Source organism: Zalophus californianus, chromosome 14 (assembly GCF_009762305.2).
Source record: "Zalophus californianus isolate mZalCal1 chromosome 14, mZalCal1.pri.v2, whole genome shotgun sequence".
NCBI lineage: Eukaryota > Metazoa > Chordata > Mammalia > Carnivora > Otariidae > Zalophus > Zalophus californianus.
Window position 1 is genome coordinate 18,061,342 of NC_045608.1, and position 20,403 is coordinate 18,081,744.

A 20,403-nucleotide genomic window follows, 5' to 3' on the forward strand; every position below is an offset into this window, starting at 1 on the left:
AAAAAGATTTTATTTATTTGACAGAAACATTACAAGAGAGGGAACACAAGCAGGGGGAGTGGGAGAGGGAGAAGGAGGCTTCCTGCCGAGCAGGGAGCCCGATGCAGGGCCCGATCTCAGGACCCTGGGATCATGACCTGAGCCAAAGGCAAACGCTCAATGACTGAGCCACCCAGGAGCCCCAACAATATTTACTTCAAATAGCAATGATCTACTCATTAATAGGACAGAGTTAGTGTGGCAGGAAGAGGCATGGTAAGAAATCTGAATTCATGTATTTGACAAAATTAATTTCAGTCTTTTGTTAAGCTCTCACTTTTTAAAAAAGATGATATTTATTGATTTGAAAAGGGAGAGAGAGAGAACATGAGCAGGGGCAGGGGGAGAGGTGGAGGGTAAGGGAGAAGCAGACTGCCTGCTGAGCAGAGAGCCCAACTTGGGGCTTGATCCCAGGACCTGGAGATCACAACTTGAGCTGAAGTCATTTGCTTAACCATCTGAGCCACCCAGGTGCCCCACGCTCTCACTTGTTACTGGATACTGTTCTAGACCCTGGAACAGAACAGACTCCCCTTGGCCTTGCTGGGTTTTCATTCTAATTATAAGCATACCCCATGCCAGGTATACTAGTGCTAGGAAGAAGATAAGGCACCGTGCCCTTCCTCCTTCCAGAACCATGATGATGATTCTGACAGTAATAGAGGAATACAATGATGATGATGGTGGTGATGATGAAGATGATGATGACAAAAGCAACAGTCTGTTTATATCTATGAATTGGAATATAGTGCAGGGTCTTTTGTTTCTTTTTCGACTGCAGCTTTATTGGGATATAATTCATATACCATCCAGTTCACTCATGTAAACTACATACTTCAGTACATTCACAGAGTTGTGCAACCATCACTACAATTTTATTTATTTTATTTTATATTTACTTTATTTTATTTTATTTTTTCTATCACTACAGTTTTAGGACATTTTCACCCTCCAAACAGAACCCCTGTACCCTTTAGCTCCATCCCACCAGCCCTAGGCAACCACTAATATTTCTGTGTCTATGAATTTGCCTATTCTGGGATATATGGAATCGTACAGTGTTGTCTTTTAGGACTGGTTTCTTTCACTTGACATAATGTTTTCAAGATTCGTCCATGTTGTAGCAATTCCAGTGATCCATTCCTTTTTTTTTCTTTTTAAGATTTTTTTTTTATCGGGGCGCCTGGGTGGCTCAGTTGTTAAGCGTCTGCCTTCAGCTGAGGTCATGATCTCAGGATCCTGGGATCGAGCCCCACATCAGGCTCCCTGCTCAACAGAAAGCCTGCTTCTCCCTCTCCCACTCCCTCTGCTTGTGTTCCCTCTCTCGCTGTGTCTGTCAAATTAACAAAATCTTTAAAAAAAAATTTAAAAAAAAGATTTTTTTAAATGTATTCATTTGAGAGAGAAAGCACGCAAGCAGGGGGAGAGGCAGAGGGAGAGGGAGAAGCAGACCCTCCACTGAGCAGGAAGCCTGACATGGGGCTCCATCCCAGGACCCTAGGATCATGACCTGAGCCAAAGGCAGATGCTTAACTATCTGAGCCACCCAGGTGCCCCTCCATTCCTTTTATTTACAACTGTGTGATATTCCATTGTATGAATAGATCACCTTTTTTTTAAATCCATTTTTCAGTTAATGGACATTTGGATTGTTTCTACTTTCTGGGTTTTATGAGTCATTAACAAGAGTCCTTTAGCAGGCATGATCTGTTTTTCTCTTCCATGCATGTTTCTGATTTTTGGTGAGCATGTGTTCATGTACCCAAATTAGAGGTGAGAAACTGACATCCAGAGGCGTTCAGGAATGTGCCCAGGGCCACAGACAACATGGTGGGCAGGGCTGCTTTGTCCACTGCCTTTCGCCTCTGGTGCTCCCAGCTGAATACACAGAACCCCAGCTGCCGTGAGGCCCTTTAAGAGGAAATAACTCAATTTCGTAGACTCTAAAATGTCTTTCCTTTTTTTTCCTTACAGGTTTTTTGAATGATATTGCTTCTTTTTCTATCTTATTTGATTTTCTCCTGCTTGACCTTTTCCTGGTTAAAAATCTGGGGGAAAATGACGGACTCAAAGCAAGTCACCAAGAGTAAATCAGAAGGGAGCTCTATCCCAAGCCGGGAGCCCTTTCCAGCCTCAGACAGCTCAGGGGAGCCACCCCAGAAAATTGAGGACCGCAGCCCTCTGCCGGAGACTCCTGACCAGGCTGAGCCAGCCTCCCACAAAGGTCCCAAAGATGCCTGTTGGCAAAGAACTTCCAGGCCACCCCCACACCAGAACCCCCCAGGAAATCCCTCTTCCTCAGATAGCACCCCCGCAGTGCTCCAAGCCAATGGGACAGGGACCAAAGGCCTGAAGACCCCAGATACCAATGGCCTGTCATCTTCAGCCAAGCCCCAGGGCCAGCAAGCCAGACCCCTCTCCAAAAAAGACGAAAAGCAGGAGTACATCAAGAGGCAGCTGATGACCAACTTCATCCTGGGATCCTTTGATGACAATTCCTCCGATGAGGACCCTGGCACTGGCTTGTTCCGAGAGTCTTCCCGGAAGGGCAGCCGGCCCAGCCTGGGGACCCTGTCCCTGGAGGCTGCTCAGACTGTAGGCGAGTTCGAGAACCCAGTCCCTGCTATAAGGTAACTTGACCTAAGTCCTCATAAGTGGGAGGTGCAGAGTTAGGGTGGGGGGCTGCCCCTTCCCCACTCAGTCAAGCCGTCCGCTGATGCCCACGTGTCTTGAGGGTAGTTACGGGAAATGCAGAAACCATAAGCCTTGCCTTCTTCCTTCCTTCCTTTCAAAATTATTTATTGAGCATCTACTGCATGTACAGGGCCGTGTGCCAGGAGACTGCTTTTAGAAGAGCTTGGCCTTGTTGGGGAAGACAGCCTTGTGTGTGACTCATCATAATTTAAGCCGAATGCGTGAAGGCTGACCTGAGCCACCCGGGACAGTGAGGGAGGGACAGTTTCCCTGCCTCCTGAAGAGACATTCATTTATTTGTTCGTTGGTCCTTTCAATGGGTAACTGACAACTGGAATACATGCCTTCCTCTCGGGGTGCCTTCAAAGCAGAAACTCAGATACGTTCCCTGCAAACCAATGCCCGTCGGTCCACTATGGGTGGGAGTATGTCCTAGGTGTGCAGTTGGTGGCTTTGTTTTTGTCCTTGTGTTCAAGCTTTGCCACCTCCCTTCCCCAATTACAAACAGAATATAGTAGTTCCGGGTGGAAAACTCGGGAAACAGACAAGCAGGGAAAAGAAAAGAGCCATCAACCATCACTTCGCCAGTCGGAGAGCTCTCTGCCCCCCTTCCAGTGTCTCTTTCCTCCTTCTGGTCTGTTCCCTCCTCTGGGGATAGAACCTCACTGGCTGTTCTTTTCAGCACCTCTTGTACTCTCTCTCCCAAACGTGAAAATCCTGGACGAGGAGGTGGCTTCATCCATAGGCACCCATGTTCCCAGGGAGCTTAATTTGAACCCTGGTGACTGGAAGTAGAAGGTAGAGAAAAGAGAAAAAGCTAGTGTTCCCCGTCCTGACGATCTTCAGGGGGATGCTAGTTTGAGGTTCAGGAAGGGTTCAAGGAAGGGAAGGCTTCAGGGTCTGGTACAAAGTGTGAGAACCAGAATTGGTTCAACCTTGGCTCTGCCACCCCCCACTGTGTGACCTTGGTCATGGCATTCATCTCTCCTGGCCTCAGTTCCTCATCTGGAAAATGCTCAAGGGATTCAGTGGGATAATGTTTGTAAAGTATGCATGGAGTTGGGTACAGAGTAGGTACTTAATAAGCAGTAGATTCCCCTACAGCTCCTTTCCTTGGCTTGTTCTTTGTCCCCCGCCCCCCAGCACCCGCTTCACCCATCACTTTACAGTTTATATCAATTATCCATTGGTCCCTTAGGATAACAGTATAAGGCTGGTGGCGGTGGATCCCCATTTTGCAGATGATAAAACTGGGGCTCAGAGGTGAAGTACATTTCCCAAGATCACACAGCTGGGAAGGGGCAGAGCCAAGCTTTGGGGTCAGGTCCGCCAGACTGCAGACGTGGGTCCACCATGCTGCGGTGTGGTCCCTCCAGTGATGGCCAACATTCACACTCCTCTGAACTGGTTCTTAACTTCAGTGTGACAGTTTCGACAGGGATTAGGGAAAAGCAGATTAAATGAATTCACCCAAACTGACAAACATCAGAGATTATGTTAGAAGTGGATGTCCATCCCGGAGTTGCTAAGGGGTATCTAAGTAGGAAAGGTGACGAGATACATTTATCACAACAGCCCCAGCAGGAAGCAAGATGGATATGTTGCTACTTTCAAGGAGCGCCCCAGCAGGGAGATGGGCAAAGTACAAATAAACAGATAAACCGATAAGATCATCTCTCAGTGTGTCCAATGCCAGGAGGAAGGCAAGGTACAGGAGAGAGAGTACCTGAGGGAATCTATTTTAGAATGAGGTGGTCAGGTCAGTGGAGAGCTCTTGGAAGAGGCAACTTTCAAATTAGACTTGAGCAGGCCAACAGAACTTTCTGCCATGAGGGAATGTTCTAGAATGGAATGTTCTAGAACTGTGCTGTCCAATATGGTAGCCGTTAGTCACATGTGACTATGGAGATTGACATGTGGCTAGTGTGATGGAAGAAGTGGACTTAAAAATTTAATTTTAATTCTTGAAATTTATTTTATTTTTTTTTAAAGATTTTATTTATTCATTCATAGAGCGAGAGAGAGAGAGAGAGGCAGAGGGAGAAGCAGGCTCCCAAGGAGCAGGGAGCCCGATGCGGGACTCGATCCCAGGACTCTGGGATCACGACCTGAGCCAAAGGCAGACGCTTAACCATCTGAGCCACCCAGGCACCCTAATTCCTTGAAATTTAAATGGTGTCATGGGGCTGCTGGCTATTACATCAGCCCAGCTTCAGCCCTAATGGATAAGAAGTCAACCATGTGAATTCTTTCTTTTTTTTTTTTTTTTAAAGAATTTATTTATTTATTTGACAGAGAGAGACAGCCTGAGAGGGAACACAAGCAGGGAGAGAGGGAAAGGGAGAAGCAGGCTTCCCGTGGAGCAAGGAGCCTGATGTGGGACTCGATCCCAGGGCCCTGGGATCATGACCTGAGCCGAAGGCAGACGCTTAATGACTGAGCTACCCAGGCGCCCTATGTGAATTATTTCTACCGATGCTAATTAAAAACTTATCAAGACGGTAGGCCCAAATAGCAACATTATTACTAGTATTATTTTCTCCCGAGTTTTGGATTCCTAGAAGGTTGTGAGGATCAAACGAACTAACGTGTCTAAGGTATTAAGCAAGAGAATGAAGCACTCAATAAATGGTAAGTTAAAATATGGAGCTGGGGCAAGTCTCCCCACTGTCTCCCACTGTTTCCCCACTACTCACTGTCTTCCACCTCCATTTTTTAGGGGTTTTTGCTGGTTTGTGCTTAAACCACAGCTTTTTTGAGCTGGTCAATTTATGAAGGCAAAAGATATTTAACTAAGGGCCTGGTCTTTGCATGACAGTGTGCCTAAATAGTAAAAGAGTTTTCTGCCTTTGTATCTTCATGACATAGAAACTTAGCACTGTAGGTAAATCTTTTATCAGGACTGGGGGGAGGGGGGCAGAGGGATGTTGGTTTTTTATAAACTGTGGGGTAGTGGGAGATGCAAAGGGCCACACAGGGCACAAGGAGGACCAGTGTGCTGTGTGACCTTGGGTGGGTCCCTTACCCTCTCTGAACCTCTGCCTCCTCATCTACAGCATGAGGAGGCTGGACCAGCCCCCTGAAGTGTGACCCCTGGTCGCCAATCTCACTGGGCATATGGTTATTTTGCCCCCAATCTGTATGCTTTCCAGAGTGTGGAATTTAGGATTTTGGCACCCAGGACAGCTCAGGTAGTTCTGCTGGTGCCTCCCAAGATACTGGCATTTCTGTGAGGAACATTTCCAGCTCCAGTAAGGTCCCCAAATGAGGGGCCTCTGCTGGAGGAGACCAGCGTGGGTTCATTGTTCCTAATGACCTGGAATGAGAATCCCATGGGGCGGTATCTTCACTTAGACACTTAGACACTTGTCCTGGTGCTGCTGTCTCTGGTGGTTGGTTGGATGAAAAAAATGACATCATAACCCGTGTGTTCCAGCCTGTTGGAAACAATGATATCAGAATGAAGCCGAGTGTTCCATCATCCTCTTGTAGGGGTTTTTGACTTGGTATTTTGGCATCTTTGGGACCCTTAATAGCCTGGTGTTTGGCAGCCCCCCATTGACCCATTTGCTCACATCCGTTGGTAGCGTCTTGGCTCAACTCTGGAGAAATGTTCAGGGGGCCCTCCCAAACCCCCCCAAACCCTCCAGAGTGTTGCTTTGTGGAGGGCCACTGCTGGGCTTTTTCCCTTGTACAGGGTGGAAATGCCCAGGCCACTTTGAGATGTGGGCAGGTGGCTTGCAACCAGCTGGAGGGTTGAGGAAATGAAGCCTGACATAGAAGGCCAAGGTGGTGATAAAGAGTCCCTGTTAGAATCCAGGAATCTCCCTGTATTATTATTATTATTTTTTTTTTTTCTGATCAGCTGCTAAATGCTCTGCACTCTCAGGTACATCCCCTAACCTTTTGAGGCTCAGTTTCTGCAATATGGAGGCAGGGAGTAGGGGTTTGAGCTAGTTCTTGCAGTTCTTCCCATTTCGCAGACAGAGAACTAAGACCTGGGGAGTTTATTCCAAGGGTTTATACTAACGTGGAAGCCACAGCAGAGAAGTGGCATAGATATATCCGTGGATCCTCCCTGCTGCTGGCAGTTTCTCCAGAGAGCCGCTTGGCCTCTGTGTCACCTCGAAGTTCTCCGTGTGGTCCATGCTGGCCTCTTCCTGCCAGGCCACCAGCTAGGCAGCTGGATAGAAAAGGTGCCTGTTTACTTTTGTGGCTTGGGGGGAGCTCTTTTTGAATGATCTTCAAAGGGGCCTTTGTCTTCCCCCTGTGCCCTCATGTTTCCAGAATCCTTACACTTGCATCCCCATTCTGGGCCTTTGTGCTTGCTGTTCCCTCTGAACTGAAATGGTCACTTTCCCCCTCATGGCCTTAAACCCCCCTCAGGGCCTGTTTCAAGGTGTGTGACCTGTGTAGTCAGCTCTGCTGTCACCCTCTTGAAATTCTCAACTTTTGAACAAGGGCCTCCACATTTTCATGTTGTACCGTGCCCCATACATTCTGTAGCCCATCCTGCCTGCGCATCAAAGTCACCTCCTCTGAAGGGCCTTCCCTGTCCCTCTGCCATTTTTATTTTTTATTTATTTTTATTATATTTTAAAGATTTTATTTATTTGAAAGAGAGAGAGCATGAGTAGGGGGGAGAGGCAGAGAGGGAGGGAGAAGCAGACTCCCCACTAAGAAGGGAGCCTGGTGCGGGGCTCAATACCAGGACCCTGAGATCATGACGTAAGCCAAAGGCAGACATTTAACTAACTGGACCACCCAGGTGCCCCCCTCTGCCATCTTTAAAGTATTCCCCATATGGCTCTGTTTCTTGATTGATTGCTCTGGTGTGTTTTCACAATACTTAATCACTCCTGGAGATTGTGTCTTTAATTTCCTTATGTGTTGACTTGGTTGTTACCTATCTCCTACACTGGCCGGCAAACTCCATGAAAATGGGGCCATATGGGTTTCTGCTTTTCCCCACTGCCTAACCTAATGTGGGTTCATGGTAGACTCTGAATAAATAAATGCATGAAGCAGTGATCAACCCATACTTGCCAAAGACAGAACTCTGCATTCCTGGGGCATGCAAAACACTTTATGAATGAATCTGGGAATGAACGAATGGATGCATGGATGGATGGATGAATGAATGAATGGATGCACCGATGGATAAATGAATGGATGGATGGATGAATGCACAAATGAATGGATGGATGGATGGATAGATGGATGGGTAGGTGGATAGATGAGTAGGTGGATGGATGAATGGATGAATGGATGGATAATGAATGAATAAATGCACAAATGAATGGATGGATGAATGAATGAATGGGTAAATGGATGAATGGATGGATGGATGGATGAATAGGCATTTTATTGTTGCTCTTTGGCAGCAATAGCATTTTTGTTTTCATAAAACTGTTTCTGCATAAATCTTGTAACTTTGTAGATTAGTTCTTTGGTTAAACCCCAATTTTTCTTCTGCATTTTATATGGTTGTACAATCTCCCTATTCCCTTCCATCTTCCCAGCTGGTGAGGGCGGGCTACAATTATGGGCCCAATGACTTTGTGCTGTCTGTTCAAGTCGCCTTCTTGTCCCTTCCCTTTTGGGTTCATCTCAGGCCAGGGGTTGGGATTGGCTCTTCCTTGGACTTGGAAATAGTCCCCAAGGTTTGGAATTCCCATGCAAACCCTTAGAAACAAATCTGGTGAGAACATTACATGTGACAGAATAGTTGCTCACATATTGTGCAGTGAAGGTTACGGGGTCATCCCACTTTGGTTAACAAGGGGCAATGTGGTTGGTGCACAATGGGTCTGGGGTAAGGTACCGGTTCAGAGCCGTGTCTTACTAGTTAACTAGGTAACAACCCTAATAGTTCTACCCTGTGGGGTGCATGTTTGGACTGAATGGGATGGGACAGGTTCGGGATAGCTCAACTGCAGTCCTGAAATTTAAAGTTATGACCCAGAAGCTCGTAAGTTGGCCATGAACTCAGTTAGAAGAAATTTCCACCTTGAATAGATGTGAAGTTGTCTGTAGTCTTTGTTTATCCTGTTTTGTGTGAATATTCATGCCTTCTGCTGCGGAAATAGTAACATGAAAATGTAAAACATAAAGCTTTATCATCCCCCGCCAAAAGTTCTCAAATTCCAAAGCATACTAAGTCCTGGGAGTTTCGAGTTTCAGATAAGGGATTGTGGATAATGTAATGTGCTTACAATGTTCCCTGTCAGTTAGTAAGCACAGATAATGCTTGTGCTTAATAAATGTGTGTGTGTGTGTCTGGAAAGTCTATAAGGAATGTGTCAAAATAGTTAGCAATCATTGTCTTTATATGGTGCAATTATAAGTCATTTAAATTTTCTTCTGCATTTTCTAACTTTCTGCTGTAAATATTGTTTTTTTTAAAGATTTTATTTATTTATTTGAGAGAGAGAGAATGAGAGATAGAGAGCATGAGAGGGAAGAGGGTCAGAGGGAGAAGCAGACTCCCTGCCGAGCAGGGAGCCCGATGCGGGACTTGATCCCGGGACTCCAGGATCATGACCTGAGCTGAAGGCAGTCGCTCAACCAACTGAGCCACCCAGGCGCCCTGCTGTAAATATTGTTAATAACAAATATTAATAATGTTTACTAATAAAACATTATAAAAAGTATTGGGGAAAAAAGTGAACCAGTCCTCTCACTTCCTGCATAAGAAGCTGACGCCCAGAGAGGTTCGGGGGTCTATCAGGGGTCTCCCAGCAGGATGATCATAGGCCCTGAGAGCCATTGGAACCCAGACCCTCCGCAGGTGCGGATCAGAAACTGGTCTGCAAACTCCCACTGTTGACGCCTAACTTGGGCTCCAGGAAAGATGTTTCCACCCTCCTCCTAACCTGTTTTTAGCATTAGTGAGAAGAGTCAGGAGGCAGGGCAGCCATTAAGCTGTGTGACCTTGGGGATGCCACCTACCCTGTCGGGGCTGGACTGGGATGCTCTGAGGTCCTTTGCTTTTGTTTCTTCATGTATGGAGAGGTACATGGTGGGGGAGAGGGCTGTGGTAAAGTTTGTTAATTTAGAACCATTTTCTCCTTGGCCGGTTACTGTGGATGGTCTGGGTACCAGGTAAGCCTAAGGACGGAGTCAGAGATGAAACGGTCACGTGGAGAAGCCAAGGTTTGTCCCATCCCTTCATCGGTTTGGAAGCATTTATCGCAGCCCTGCTGGGTGCCAGGCTCTGTGACAGCACTATGGATGCACAGACAGTGGGATCTGCCTCCTGCCCTAGGAGAGGCCAGCGGAGGGGCCTACGAGGCCACACACCCGGAGCATTTCCCATCGAGGGGGAGAGAGTGGCCGGCTGCAGGCTGGCACCCTGACTCTTCCATTCGGCTGTCAGGTGGCCTGGGCCGAGCTCTTCCCTTTCTGTGCCTCAGCATCCTCCAGAACGAGGTCACAGTGGTCCCTACCTCACAGGGCTGGTGTCAGGCTTACTTGAGTGACCAGGAGCCCGGCACTTAAAGCCGTGCCACTGCGCGATCTTCATCATTTGATGCAAAGCACGGTGTCATACCCGGGACCCGCAGTCGAGACAGATCTGGCTTCCCACCGCAGACCAGCCCCACAGACCTCTCTCGTCTGCAATTTCCTTCTCTGTCGAAACGAGATAATGCTGGCGTCCACCTCACAAGCATGCTGAGATCACGTGAGAAGAAGTGGCAGGTGTGGACGGCCCAGGGGCTGCCTTGGGTGCCAGCGCTGGAATGGGCAACTTCCAGAGTTCTCCCCTGTGGTCATGGATCTTCCCAAGCCCCGCCAGGCATACAACTTTAAGGTATAGCAACCTCTGTCCACAGAGGAGGAAGAGGAGGGAAGCAGGTGAAGTGTCCCTGACAAAGGGATGAAATACAAAGCAGCATGCAGGGCCTGGGGCTTTCCCCTGCCGCCTCCCCTCTGCTGCTCGCTTCCATGCCAAGAGTGTTGAGTTTAAGAGAGGTTTCCCAAGGCAGACCTCAGATCCCGGGGAGGTGCAGTGAGGGAACAGTGGGCGAGCAAGCTGACACCTGGGACCTCGCTGCACCCTTCTGTCCCAAGTAGCATCCCGGGGCGGCTTGCAGTGGGCATCCCCCAGGTCCCTTCCTGCTCATCATCACCCTCTGCACCTCTTCCCTGCCCCGAGTAGCCAGCCGGTCAGAAAACTTTAAATTGCCTATACTTTTTTTTTTTGACCCTCAATGAAATCCCATGGGTCTTTTGATCATGTTTTAATTTATTCATTCCTTTATTGATTTAGGAAGGGGCTGGCAGAAACCCCATTTCCAAAACTTTTTAGCTCCTAAGGTGTTTTCTGGGAGCTTCGGGGAAAGGGGGGGGGGTCCCTGTTTTTGCATTGTTTCATTTATGGACTGGATATTGAGGTTTGGAAGAGGTTAGCTATTCATACAGGGTATAGAGCGCCTGAACATCCCTTTCTCTCTCTCAAATATCTGTATCCTGCTTTAGAAAAATCTGTCACTTTTGCTCTATGCCTGATGTAACATTGCCCCCATCACATATTGAAAGGGATTATTTTATTTTTCTTTGAATGAATGCACATTATATGTGGATGATGCCACAGAAAAGTGGAGAGAAGGCGTTTGCTCACGATCACCTAGAGCATAGGGACAGGCACGAGGCCACTCACTGCTCAGGCCTTTCCTCTGTGTGGCTAGCCACTTGCAAGTGCACTCTCTTGTTGTGTGTTTTGCCACTGACCTGGGTTTTCCTTCTGCAGTACCAACAAGTTAAATTTAGCCTCTGAGGAGTCTGAGCAGAAGGGCTTATAGCACGAGAGCGCATCTGCAGCCAAGTTCGGAGCGTGTCATTGAAATCACAGTGACGGCTGTTTAAAGGAGATGTTTATTTAAAGGCAGTGTTGTGCGTAGGCATGGACATTATTCTTTCCTTCCTATCTTCTATACCTTATAATGCAGGCAGAGAAAAATCCAAGTCACGATCACTCTGATGACATGCAAAGCGCAGACATCGAAGTGAAATGCCTTTCTTGAGAAGCTCCCGTGTAAAAGTGAGGTGTGTTAGGATGTCTCCAAGGCTGGATTAGTGAAGAAGTTCTCTCCCATTTGATCCTAACTGATTGGGGGTAGGGTAGGGGTGTTTTCATATATTTTCATTTCCTGATTTTAATTGTTTTCCCTATTTTGAGATGATTATATTTAAATTTGGGTCATTTCAAGCATGAATTTTTGGGGGGTTTAGTTTGGAACTTTAGAAAGTAAATCAGGCTACAGTCGGTGGGTTTTTTTTGGAGGGAGTGAGGACAAGGCCATGAAGAACCTTCTAGAAATTCTGAAGAACTGAGAATTTTGTTCACCTGTTTTATTTTTTAATCCTTTTGCTGAGAAAGTTCCCAAATGGTTAGAGCACAGCTAACTGGTGCCCTCAGGCAGCGCTGCTTATACAATTCCTAGGGGAGGAATTCACATTGTGGCCACACCGACGGCACCTCCTGGAGGCATGGCCCTAGCTGTGCCTTTCTATGGGGATTCATTCGCAAACATTTACATTATTTTTTGGGTTTTGTTTGCTGTGAACACAGGCTGCATTTATTATTATGCAGTGTTTCCTAGGCAGTGTTTTCGGTCCTTTTCATTTATTATAACTCCTTGCAGAAGCATTCATTCATTCGAACTGGAATCGGTTTACCTGGGTTCAAAGCTCAGCTCCATCACCCTAGGGAAACATCCATCTCTGGGGGCACATTTCCTTATCAGCATTACGGAAACAAAAACAAAAGGATGGCTATGAAAGAAGACAAGGGCACAAAAGAGCACTCGGTGTGTGTTAGTCTTAGCAGAAAGCAGCTTATTACTAGCTGCCACCATACATCACCGAGGACTCTATTCCTTATGCTGTCCCTTTCACTCCTGTGACTTATTCATTCCATAACTGGAAGCCAGAAAGAAACCTATTTAGGGTCACAGGGCAGATGGGGTCTTTCCTATCTCGAAAGAGCTCCCTTTACCGGGTAACCGAGGTGATCCGAAGTGTGTGTTAGGATCTCATTCTGGGGGCGGAAGGGCCTGGAGCAAACATGTCCCCGGGAATAGAGGTGAAAGAATAAGCAAAAACAGGAACTTGGAAGCCAGAAGTTGACTTGCCTTGAGGGGCTTTTACCAGGCACTCTGGTGACATCTGACTCATATTTTAAATAAACCCTATTTTCCACCACTTCCCTATTGTGTGTATTCAAGCACGTTAAATGCTTGTGAGTTTTTCCCAGCTGCCAGGATGTAGGGCGGGGGTTGCCATCCTGGAACCCTTCTACTCCAGTCAGGGGAGCTGGGGAGGAAAGTGGCCAAGAGGGCTTTTTTTAAGTCTCTGGCCGCTGTCGCCTGGCGCCCAAGGTCAGCGGCGGCTCCGTGATTGGCCGGTCCGGGGGGCGGGACCTGGTTCTGTCGGGGACAGGAGGCGGGGCCCGGTGAGGAGGCCGGGCCTTGTGCAGGGGGCGGGACCCTTCTGGGAGGTGGGGTTCGCTTGGGGGCGGGGCCTGGGCGGGCGCGTCCGCCCGGGACACTTGCGCGCAGGACTCTTTTCGGGATGGAGGAAGCGCCCCGCTTGGTCGGGCACCTGCCGGCTGCAGCACCACCCGGCGCGAGCCGCTCTCGGACCCACCTGGCTGCCCTGCTGGGCCCCGGGACCGGGGTCCGCTCAGGAGGTTAAGGGGTGCATGCTCTGCATCCCGGCGGGAGCCGGCTGGGATTGCCCGGCGGGCAGGTCAATATGAGCCCTGCCAAGTGCAAGGTCTGTTTCCCTGATCGCAAAGTGAAGTAAGTAAGCCTGCAATTTTAATGACTGTTATTTTTTGCCAAGTTATGCACCGTGTCCCCCCGCCGCCAGTAAAGACGAGCTCTGTGGCCCCTTAGCGCCACCTCCTCTTCCCCACCCCCACCAAAGAAATGCAGGCTTCAGTTTGGCCACTGGGGAGATGCAGCCCGCGTTGCAACTGACCTTGGTGGTTGAAGGGGAGGCCGGATTGGCCGGATTTGGCCGTGATGTTGATTGGAGGGGCGCTTAGGAACACACAGGTGGATAGGCTGGCGCGGGGCCACGCTTTCCTCCTCTTTCTCCCCTTAGCCTTGATAAAGCCTTCATGGTTGCGGAAGGCAGTCCTTTTTGAAGTGATGAGGAAGCCTGGGCGAATCAAGGGCCACCTGAGCAGGCATCGCATTTAAGGTTGTTTTCTGGACAATGTGTAGGCATTTCTGTGCCCTAGGGCTTCCTGGCCCCACCTGCTTGATTTCTTGTCTTCATTTTATTGCATTAAAAAAAAAAAACTACCAAAGTAACGGTATGTTTGTTGTTGAAAAGTCAGAAAATTCTAGATAAGCAAAAAAGAGGAACAAAATTCACCCGTAGCCACGTCTCCCCACCCACCCCCGCCCATCCCATGATCTTTTAACAATTGCTGGATAGTTACCGAGCTCATAAGCCTGTCAGGGAAGTGAGGTCTCTTGGAGCCGGAAGGATGGTTGTTTAGGTCCAAAGATGGGGGGTTCAGAGAGGGCAAGAGATATGCCTAGACAAGCAGCCAGCCCTCCAGGAGGGAGACTGACCTTGCAGTTCCCTGGTCCTTCTGCAAAGGAGAATAACGGGGCCTTCAGGGGGATCTTTCTATTGCTCAGGGTGTGTCTGAGCAAAGGATCTGCAGTTGGGCAGGGGTCCTGGGTTTGGATCACCGTCTTTTCTTGTGCACTAAGTGTTTGGTGGACCATGGTAGTCACGTTTCTTGCACTTTCCGAGCCCGGATCTAACCTCTTTGGCAAAACCCCTCAAGCCCTACAGTGTACCCGAAGCAGACCATGTGGTCCATAAAGGACATATCCTCGCCCCCCCAATCTGTGAGGCTATTTACACAAAAGTTTAACATATAAATCTTGAATCAGGTTTTGTTGTACAGTTCAGTCCCAAAGAAGACTTTTCACAAACCACTTTAACCTGAAAGAATAAACCTGCAGGAATTGTAATTGTCCCATTACAGGTGATTTCACGCCCTGGAAATTCTGCTCAGAACCAAGGCCAGCTGCCAGGTTGAAATGTTGGTTGGTGATCTATGGGTGGTTCTCACCCCCAACTGCACATTCGAATTCCCAGGAGGGGGAAGGAAGGCGGGCTTTTAAAAAAATGTAGGTGCCTGGGTGTGCTCCCTCCGCCTGCAACGATCCCTCCCGCCTCTAACAATCCCTCTTGTCCTAGGGATGCTGATTAATCAGGCCAGGTGGGGCCTGGGCATCAGCATTTTTAAAAGTTCCTCTCTTGCCGGAGCGTAGAGTCAAGCTGAAAAGCACTGCTTAACTCAGAGTTGGCAAACTCTTTTTCGTCCAGGGCCAAATAGTGAATATTTCCGGCTTTGAGACCATATGGTCTCTGTCACCTCTACTCAGCTCGGCCATTTACTGCCCCAGCAGCCACAGAGAATACATAATTGAATGGGTCTCACCGTATTCCAATCACACGTAATTTATGGAAGTTTGAAATTCATGTAATTTTCACGGGTCACAAAATAAGATTCTTTCAACCATTTAAAAATACAAAAGCCATGATTAGCTGGAGGTCCAAAAGCAGGTGGCAGCCTGGATTTGGGTTTTGGACCCGAGCTTAACGACACCTGGTCTAGCCAAGGTGGCCATCCCGGGAAGCGCTAAGGGGGCAGGGGGCCCGAGAAATTTCCAAGGGTCCCCTTTGTCTGGGAGCCCAAAGATGTGTTCAAGGTTAGCAGCCTTGACTAAGCGATGCAGCGTCCTTTCTGCCTTACTTGCTCGGTGATAATAGTGAGGACTTTCCATCCATCAGGGCTCAGCAGCCGCATCCGTGTTTTATAAAAGAGAAGCGGGGGTGGGGGGGTGGGGAATAGGGTAGGGACGTAAGGGCTGGTTAATGTCAGGGCCACAACCCAATGGCTCCACCCTGGGGCTCTTAATCATGGCTCCCCTGCAGAGAGGCACTTAGTGCATGCCAGGCCCAGTGCTGAGCCCTGGATGCACACTCTCTGAGGCAGACGCTCTTAATGTTGTCAATATTGTGATCCTGTGCGGGAAGCGAGGGACACTACGGAAGCATCTTTCCCAAGACTGCGCAGGTCATGAGTGGTAAATTCTGCATTCAAAGCCTGGGGGGATGGCTCTAACCTACCAGGGTTTCTGTTGACACTTGGGGCCCTGTATTTCTTTGTGGTGGGGGCTGTCCTGAGCATCCTAGAATATTGAATAGCATCCTCGGCCTCTACCTACTAAATGCCAGTGGCACCCCCCCACCCCCCCCCACCCCCCCCCCCCGCTTAGTTGTGAACACAAAAAGTGTCTGCAAACATGGGCCTTATGTCTCCTGGGGAGCAAAACTGGCCCCAGCTGAGAGCCCTGCAGTCCACAGATTGCCTCTCAAATGTAGGTGCTTGTTTTTTAAAGTGCAGACAATAGAGATACTCCCATTTATCTCAACCATCTTTCTGCCTCAAACTTAGCCTCTGGGGGGAGGGGGCATGGTCAGAGTCGTATTGGAAGCCCAGTGTTGCCACTGGTCAGCTGTGTGATTTGAGATCTTTGGGCCTCTCTGACCCTCAGTTTCCTCGTTGTTGAACAGGGAATGGCGGCCTCCCATGCACGGGGCTGTGGGGATTCAGCGTGAAGCCAGCCCCCCTGTGCCTAATTCACAGTGACCCTCCAGAATGTTTACCCCTTCCCTCCCGGTGTTTCTGCCTGGGCTTGTGCCTGAGAAGCTGACTGGTGTTGGGCTGATAGCTCTGGTGTGTAGTTGATTGCATCTGAAGCCATTTCCAAAGTAACCCTGGACAAGTTAAGTCTCCGCTCGCCTTGGAACAAATGCCGGCCAAAGGTCAGCCTTGGGGAGCCAATGTTGGTTGGCTTCCAGCTTTGTCAAAAACGAATAAAAATAGCCACCAGCCTGGAGACTGGGTCTGAAACTGGGCCATTCCAGCAGCATTGTGTGTTCGCCCTCCTAGTTAGTTATGACGGGCTTGTGACCCACCTGAAGGAGGGGCGCTCTCACCAGTTTTGAAATCAAAATGGCAGCTGAGAATGGTTTTTGCAGGCTACAAAATTATGTTTTTCTCCCGGTTGACCTTTCTCTTTGCCGTGCTTTAGGTCATTTTGCTAGGGTTTTAATGTTTGTGTTGGAAGTGGGATGTCTGAGACCATCTGAAGCCAAAAGATCAAGCCAGCCAGTTGGGAAAGCTGTAGACAGAGTGGGGGAGAGTGGATGGATGGGGAAGAGACCCTGGCCAGAGGAGTGGCTGATGCATTTCCTGGTGAGACTGGGAGATCAGCAGCCCCTGATCCCCTTGGTCTCACTGCACTGAAATGATAATAGGGTTTACTGGTGCCAGAAGCCAACTTTTACTTTCTGTGTCTTATTTAACCTTTACGACATAGTGAGGTACGTGTTACTATCCTCATTTTACAGTTGGGGACGCTGAGCACCTTGCCCAGTGGATGCCAGAATGGCCAGGGCTTCCCTATTACATCCCTATTACAAAGTTCATAGCCTTTCTTCTTTATTGAAAGTAATATACCATTGGGGCGCTGGGGTGGCTCAGCTGGTGAAGCGTCTGCTTTTGGCTCAGGTCATGATCCCAGGGTCCTGGGATTGAGCCCTACCCCACGTCGGACTCCCTCTCCCTCTGCATCCCCCCTTGTGCATGCTCTCTCTCTCACTCTCCCTCTCTCTCAAATAAAATCGTTAAAAGAATAACATATCATTGCAGGAAACTTAACAAGTATAGATGAAGAGAAGAAGACAGAAACCACCCATAACTCCACCACCCTGAGATTACATTTTGCTATTTCCCCAGATCAGGGGCCTGCAGGTTAGGGCCTTCCGGCTGCATCGGCCTATTTTTGTAAAGAAATAAAAGACCTTAAAAACAAACGGAGCTACTTGCTGGTTGATGGGCTGAATTATGATAAAAGCACTGTTCCCATTTGCAAGATGATATTGACCTTCCAAAGTACTTTTCTAAGTCTGATCTTGTTTCAGAGATTCAGTCCTAGGACGTCTTAGGAGAAAAGCTGCTCACACTTTGTGGCAGGCAGTGAGGTTCTCTCACGGGCCAGAAATCATTTGCTCATCTGTCTGTTCATTCATTCAGGCTCTCTGGCTAAGCCCAGCTGAATGGAGAAAGTCTTCATTGGAAACACATATCCTCTTGTGGCATGGAAACACATCGTTCATTTTTCTTTTTGTTCCCCTGGCCCTGAACTCCGTGTTTTCCTTTGTGATGGGCAGAGCCTTTGGCAGCTCACACTGGGGAGTAGGGGCAGACGGCAGGTTTGTAGGAGGCTTTCCCATGGGGATCTGTACTAGACACGAAGACTTTGTACAGCAGAAAATGCCCACATCCAACATTTCCTAGTGTCTACTACAGCCCCAGGCCTGCTGACTTGCTCTGTGACCTCTTTGCCTGGCTGGGCCTCAGTTTGCCCATCTATAAAATGGAATTTCTCTTTCCTGACTATTTATTTGCTTCCAATTTTGCCACCTTTTTCTCAGATGATAGGTGGTGCCATGTCGGCAGTGTTCCTTATGATCAGTTAGTTCTTCACCAAAGTTTTGGTCCCCTGAACCCGCTCATCCTTGCCCTCAACAACAGCCACTGGACATACCTGTGCGTGGTTAACTGCTAGCCTCATTCTTAAACAGATGGCTCTCAGCTTAATGCCTCATCGCCACCTTAAGAAAGTAGACTGAGGGGTGCTTGGGTGGCACAGTCAGTTGGGCATCCAACTCTTGGTTTTGGCTGGGGTTGTGATCTCAGGGTCATGAGATCAAGCCTGCATTGGGCTCCGTGCTCAGCGCAGAGTCTGCTTAAGACTCTCTGTCCTGCTGCCCCACCACGCACTTTCTCTCTCTCAAATAAATAAATCTTGAAAAGAAATGAAAAAAGAGAAAGTGGACTGAATGTGCATGCCTGAGCCTCTTCCTGTCAACATCCCACCAAACGACAGCAAAGAAATGTTTTTTTTAAAAAGAGAAATGGAAACCCATCAAGCCTGGCAGAACAGTTGGGAAGATTAGCCACAGCATTTTAGAGGGCAGGAGCAGATGAACAGCAGTAACTGGCTTAGCAGAACTAAGAGAGCTGAGTCATAAGGCAGTAGTGAGGACAGCTGAGAACCTACCGGATCTGCACTCTGAAAGGTGTGGGGACTGGCAGCATCAGGTACCTCTGCACTTGAGGGGGGGCAAGAGAGGGTACCAAAATGAGAAGAATTGGGTAAAAGATGCCCAGATCTTCTTGCCTGCTTTGTGTGGCCGGGGGTTGCCCACTTGCACCTCAGCAAAAAGCAGGTGGTTCATTCCCTGGAGAAGGAAAAACAGAGGGTCTTGGGACTGGGGACTGATGGGCCCAGTGGAGGCATATGAGGTCTGTATCCCAAACTCAAGGATCAGGGTCTGTGTGGGTGCTGAATTCTGAAACCTGCCCTGCCCCCTCTCCCCCAGACCGTGCCACCACTTCCCTCACCACTCCTTCCCCAGCTCCTGTCCATTTGAGTAGTGGACCATTGAGGGAAGAAGACTCTAGTGTACTCGGGGTTCCCTGGTACACAGCGGCCCCCACCACCCCCGATCCTGAGCATCGAGCTCAGCGTCCACCGGCCCCACCTCAGTACCTTCTGTCAGCCCTCCAGTTTTGCTCTTGGTCACAGGGAAGTGACTGAGGCTTGGTTACAGTTTCTAATATGGAAGGCAGGCCCCAAACAATCAAACAGAGGGACACAGGAGACTTGGAAGAAACAGAAACCATGCCAGGAGAAGAGAACTTGAAAAAGCTGCCATTAATACCCTCCTTCAAGCCAGGGAGGAACAGGATGCACAAAAAGGAAACTTTGTGAGCCAATAACAAGCCCTTGGGTATTAGAAACACAATGGCAGGTTAGGAGAGAAGGCTGAAGGAATCGCCCAGAAAGTGAAAGACAAGGGATAGGAAATAGGAGAGGGGAAAAAGACAGAAACTTGCAGGCCAGTGTAAGAATTTCAACATCCAAATAATAAGACTTCTGGAAAGAATAGAGTAAAAAGGAGGCAGGGAAATCATTTGAATGAAATATTTGAAAACAAATCCCAGGATATAAGTTTCCACACTGAAGGAGCCTGAAGATTCACAGCCCCACTGGATGGAAGGAGACACATACCTGAGCACATCCCTGGGAAACTGTAGACTATGGAAGACAGAGACAAGATCCTATAAGCTTCTGGATGTGAAAAAACAGGTCACCTGTGAAGAATCAAGCTATCAGAACATCTCTGGTTCTAGCGTCCATGGAAGCTATGACACAATGGTGCAAGTCTTCCAAAACTCTGAAGGAGAAGGTTTTCCGTTATAGAATTCCATACACAGCCAAATGATAGGGTCAAACGTGAGATCAGAAGAAAGACGGTTTCAGAACTTGCAAGACTATGAATCATTAGTTCATTCCTACCCCTCATTCCCAAACACCTTTTCTTAGAAAGCTACTGAAAGATGTCTTCCACTGAAGCAAGATAAGAAACCAAAGTAGAGCAACACATGGGAGACAGGAAACAGATCCAGCGTAGAATCAAAGGGAATCTCCAAGGTGATAGCGATGAGGTAGCCCAGGGCATCCAGAAGCTGGATAGGCATGTTGAGGGTGCCGTTGT

The 20,403-nt window shown here is 48.4% G+C and overlaps 1 protein-coding gene across 6 annotated transcripts in view; it reads left to right on the top strand.

The window, feature by feature from the left end:
• ACACB (acetyl-CoA carboxylase beta) overlaps positions 1-20,403 on the top strand; it is a 135,112-nt gene that overhangs the window by 33,433 nt on the left and 81,276 nt on the right. For 5 of the 6 annotated variants that reach the window (XM_027575604.2, XM_027575606.2, XM_027575605.2 and 2 more), the window contains one exon: positions 2,014-2,669. In XM_027575604.2, coding sequence (XP_027431405.2) covers positions 2,023-2,669 — 647 coding nt within the window. In that variant the 5' untranslated portion in view covers positions 2,014-2,022. Of the gene's footprint in view, positions 1-2,013; positions 2,670-13,282; positions 13,539-20,403 lie in introns of those variants that run through there. The other variant, XM_027575609.2, reaches the window with a different exon arrangement.